Here is a 4,144-nt window from a genome sequence, read left to right as displayed (position 1 = left end):
AATTATAGTAACAGGAAAATGATTTAGTCTAACTTCACATCAAGTCAACTTGAGCCCAGTCGAAAGCAGAAGACGTCTCTTTTCTTTAATTATTACAATATTTAAATATTTACACACTACTGTTAGATATATATAAGCATTTTTCTGTAAACACTTAAGTTGCTGCGCATTTATTAAGAGCACAATTAGAAATGAACAAAAGTTATGAGTGTTTTGGCAGAATGACCGCAGACCGCAAGAAGCTTTGACTACACAGAAAAAAAAGATTATGTTTTTGTAATTTCATAAATAGAAAAGAAAAACCAAAGATAAAAATTACAGCATGTACGTTTGGAAATATAGTAAATTACGTCATATTTACCCTCCGACTAGCTATTAAGTAGAAATATTGGTGGTTTAACACAATTAGACTGACTACGGCCTCAGAGAAGTTTTCATTTTCATGTTCAAGAGAAAAACAGACATAGACCGAATAAAATGTAATTCAACTGGATTTAAATTCATATAACACTGACTTTCTTCTTCTCATTTTTTTTTTTAGGTAGACACATTTTTTTTTACTGTTCAATTTAATGATTGCAATGTAAATTAATTTCCTGGTGAGGCCTTGGTGATGCTGCAGGCCCTTTTCACACTCTGCCCTGAAGAAAAACCACCAGCTGTATACTGAGATCATGTCTGTATATTTCAGATTAATGATAAAAATGTGTTATAATATAGAACAGTCAATTCTACTCAACCTAATAATTTCAAACTTTCTGGTTTACTGTTCAAAAAAAAACATCGACTCAACAATCAAACAAACTGAGTCGATCAACTGATTCTGAATTCATACTGACTTTATTGAGTGGCTTACATAAAAAGCCATTCTCGGAGAGGGGGGAAAAATATCATTGTAAAATGAAAATCACTTTTACAACATGCGTACTTAAATTAAATGAGTGGGTAAACAGTAAATGATTTCCAAACCTTACAAATAAATTCAAAGTGCGCCTAATCATAGACCCCTAAATACAAGAAAACTCGTGGTTAAATATAACTCCCCACAATACATTTCATATCATGTCAAAGAAAAAATCCAAGTACATTTCCGTATATTTTCAAATATTTACTAGAGTCCATATACAACTAGAAATACCTATACAAAATCGTCTCCTGGACAAATACATTACTCACCTTTACATTGGGCTGTAATTATTCTAACCTACATTTCTCATTATTTACAACACAGCGAAGTGAAGTGTAAGTAACCTCGATTGGCCTACTTACAAACTTGTATTGGCGGTACATACTGTGCTGTGGACTGAATAGCAATATATGATATAAACCTACAACTGCACCTCCATTATCAAATGGTTGATGGGATCAGACAGATATAACTAAACCACCCCCATCTCATATCTTTACCATACTCTACAAGTATTTGTTCCTACCGAGCAAGTCCATCCAAATCAACAATTTCTCCTGCTCGATAATAAAGTGCCAGAGTTTGGTTGTGGACAATATGTTATGACAGCAGTAGCACAACTTTGCAGGCCCTAATTTTTCACAGCAGTGTTTACTATCTTTTGCGTGTGATACCCTGGAAAATAAAACATTAAGGGTATTCGGGATCAGGCTTGCAAAAAGAAGTTTGCCCGGTTCCAGTTGTGCCCACAATAACTTGATTACACGTTCACACCGCAGATGTATTAATGAGAGGTTTCTGATGGCACAGCTATGAAATTATGTAATTAGTAGTCTTAAACACTTGGAAAAAGTCAAAGAAATGTAGCCTACAGGCCTATTTTCTCATTAAATGACAACACTCGTGATGAAGCATTTCGCATACACCGAAGTATGTCCACTTTCATGTCCTCACCGGACAATTCCCTCACAACACTTTGCTGTTGTTGTTCACAGTTTTTTGTAGCTTCGCTGAGGGCAGAAGTTAGAGGCCGTTCATGCCTACTCCCTGGGTTGACTCAGGTGGGTGCAACAGGTCGGGGGAATGGCACGGAGGGCTTCCCGGTGCGCTGTGCTCGCTGTCGGTATCACTCCCCCTCTTCCCTCCGCTGCCCCCGGAGCCAGAGCCGGCGGATCCTCCGGCGCTGTGAGTTTTTACATGTTTACTCAGGTGATCGCTACGCATAAATCTCTTGTTGCACACCGGACAGGCGAATCTTTTCTCCCCGGTGTGTGTGCGTAAATGTCGCTGGAGCTCGTCGGAACGTGTGAACCTCTTCCCGCAAAAGAGCCAGTTGCACACAAACGGTCTCTCGCCGGTGTGCCACCTCAAATGCGCCTTTAGGTGCGACGTTTTCCCGTAAACCTTCCCACAGCCGGGGATGTGACAGCTGTGGAGACCTTTTCTCCGGAGGCTGGCGCCCGCCGGTCCCAGTCTCTCCGCCTCCTGGCAGTTTGGACAGTCGCAGGTGGCTCTGCCCGAGTACCGCCGGGCAGATGACCTCGGAGACCCCGCTAAAGATGCAGGCGGACCCCCGGAGAGCATAGTCCCCCCTGCACCGGTTAACGGAGAAGGGCTTGTGTCCGGATACGAGGATAACACCGGCTTGAAGCCGTCCATCAGGTGCTGGCCGGTTGTCAACAGGTGTGGAGAGGGGCTTGTACTGAAAGCAGAGTGACTTAAACTCGAGTAATCAGAATTATATCCGCCAAGAGGAGAGTGCAAGGACGTCTGGAGTCCACCGGAATGTAAGGACGTTTGTAGTGCTGCTCCATTAGGGTTTTGAACATCAATCCATCCCGCTCCCACATCCCACCACGCAGAGGCTCCGGTGGTTCCAACCTCTCCTGTGGGGATACCGGGATGAGACGATTTGAACCAGGACTCGTAGGGATGCGCAACGCTCATCCTGGGATAGATGCCCTGTAAACTGTCCACTGAGGTGTGCACTTTCGAGATGAAAACCGGCTGGTGGCTGGACTCTTGAGAGCTGTTCGAAACAGAGGCTTGGAAAACAGAATAATCGTTTCCAAAGTGTGAACTAGACGAGGTACCAGACGTGAGGGAAAAAGCACTGGATCCGGGGGAGCTGTTGGTGCCGAAAGAGTCCGAGATGCCGGATCCATTACGGGACACCCCGAAGCCGGACAGGCCCGATCCCAGGCTGCAGCTGCTCGCGGCGGCTCTTTTCCACGGGTGGAAGCCTTTTCCAAATGATGAGGAATTATCCGAAACTGTCGACGGTGAAGGGCTCGGACTCCCTATTTTGTTACATGTTGCAGCTAACATGGCTAAAGGAGTCGATCCTAACCTCGGCTCCTCCTGAAAAGACAAGAGAAGCTGTAAGTGACTGGTCAGTCTAACAAGTTTAACAGGTTCATTACGCACAGTTTTGCATGCAGTTCAACTGGAAGGAGAAGTTCAGGGTAGCAAAATTGTTTTCCCACATTGAACAAAAGTCTAAAAATCTTTGTGTTATATGTATTTGTTTAAGTTTGGAAATCATTACAACAGTATTATCACTTCCTACCTGGATAAACAGAAAGTAGACAAATGCGACAGACAGCGTTTACACATGCATGCCACACAGGACACCAAGGGAAACATGCGTGTTTTCAGCACCAGTACAAACTTCTATCCCGTCTACAGAGCTTCAGCTTTCTCATACGAACCGCTTGCTTGAAAATATATCCAACGCACTGCCTTTGCTGCTACTTTGCGACCCGATGTAAGTTTAATCCCCCATCCACCGGACAATGACAAGAACTAATTAAACCAGTAAGAAAGTCCTTTTTAGACTCACCCCTAGAAGTGAAGTTGCCATCACACAAAAACACTGCCCTCCTCAGAGGATCTTTTTATATTTATGAATCAGAGCACTGTTTTTTTAGAGGTGTGCAATACAATGATGTGTTCCGCCCATTCTTCCACAATTGTAGGCTCCTCTCCGGCTTTGAAGTGCCGCTGTGACACGGGCGACCAATCAGCGGCTCCGTCCTGCCGCACTGCCACATACTACCGTGAGGTCATCAATAGAGCGCCTCAGCCTCCCCCCCCTTACCACCTCCACCACCACCACCCACCCACCCACCCACCGCCCCCTCCATAATAATAAAAGACAGCGGAAGGAAGGTAAAGTTAAATGAGAGTGAATTAGGAAGGAGGAATTAGGGGGCCACTTATTGAAATTTTTACAGA

At 44.0% G+C, this 4,144-nt stretch overlaps 1 protein-coding gene across 1 annotated transcript; it reads right to left on the bottom strand.

Moving 5' to 3' along the window:
* Window positions 1–823: 823 nt before the first annotated feature.
* sp8b (sp8 transcription factor b) lies at window positions 824–3,832 on the bottom strand. Its single transcript, XM_044359522.1, has 2 exons — window positions 3,750–3,832; window positions 824–3,268 (listed from the first exon to the last, which is right to left on the bottom strand). Exons 1-2 carry the CDS (start codon window positions 3,768–3,770, stop codon window positions 1,931–1,933), a joined length of 1,359 nt encoding a protein of 452 aa, XP_044215457.1. The 5' UTR covers window positions 3,771–3,832; the 3' UTR covers window positions 824–1,930.
* Between the last annotated feature and the right edge of the window lie 312 nt (window positions 3,833–4,144).

Source organism: Thunnus albacares, chromosome 8, assembly GCF_914725855.1.
Source record: "Thunnus albacares chromosome 8, fThuAlb1.1, whole genome shotgun sequence".
NCBI lineage: Eukaryota > Metazoa > Chordata > Actinopteri > Scombriformes > Scombridae > Thunnus > Thunnus albacares.
Note: the sequence above shows the minus strand (reverse complement) of the source record. Positions and strands in the feature narration are given on the sequence as shown.

What these genes read in the sequence shown, in the direction of transcription:
- sp8b (XM_044359522.1), bottom strand. Translation starts at nt 3,770, where the DNA reads ATGGCAACTTCACTTCTAGGG. An exon ending in TGGCAACTTCACTTCTAGGG is followed by an intron (nt 3,269 to 3,749) that starts GTGAGTCTAAAA and finishes TTGTCTTTTCAG; the next exon opens with GAGGAGCCGAGGTTAGGATC.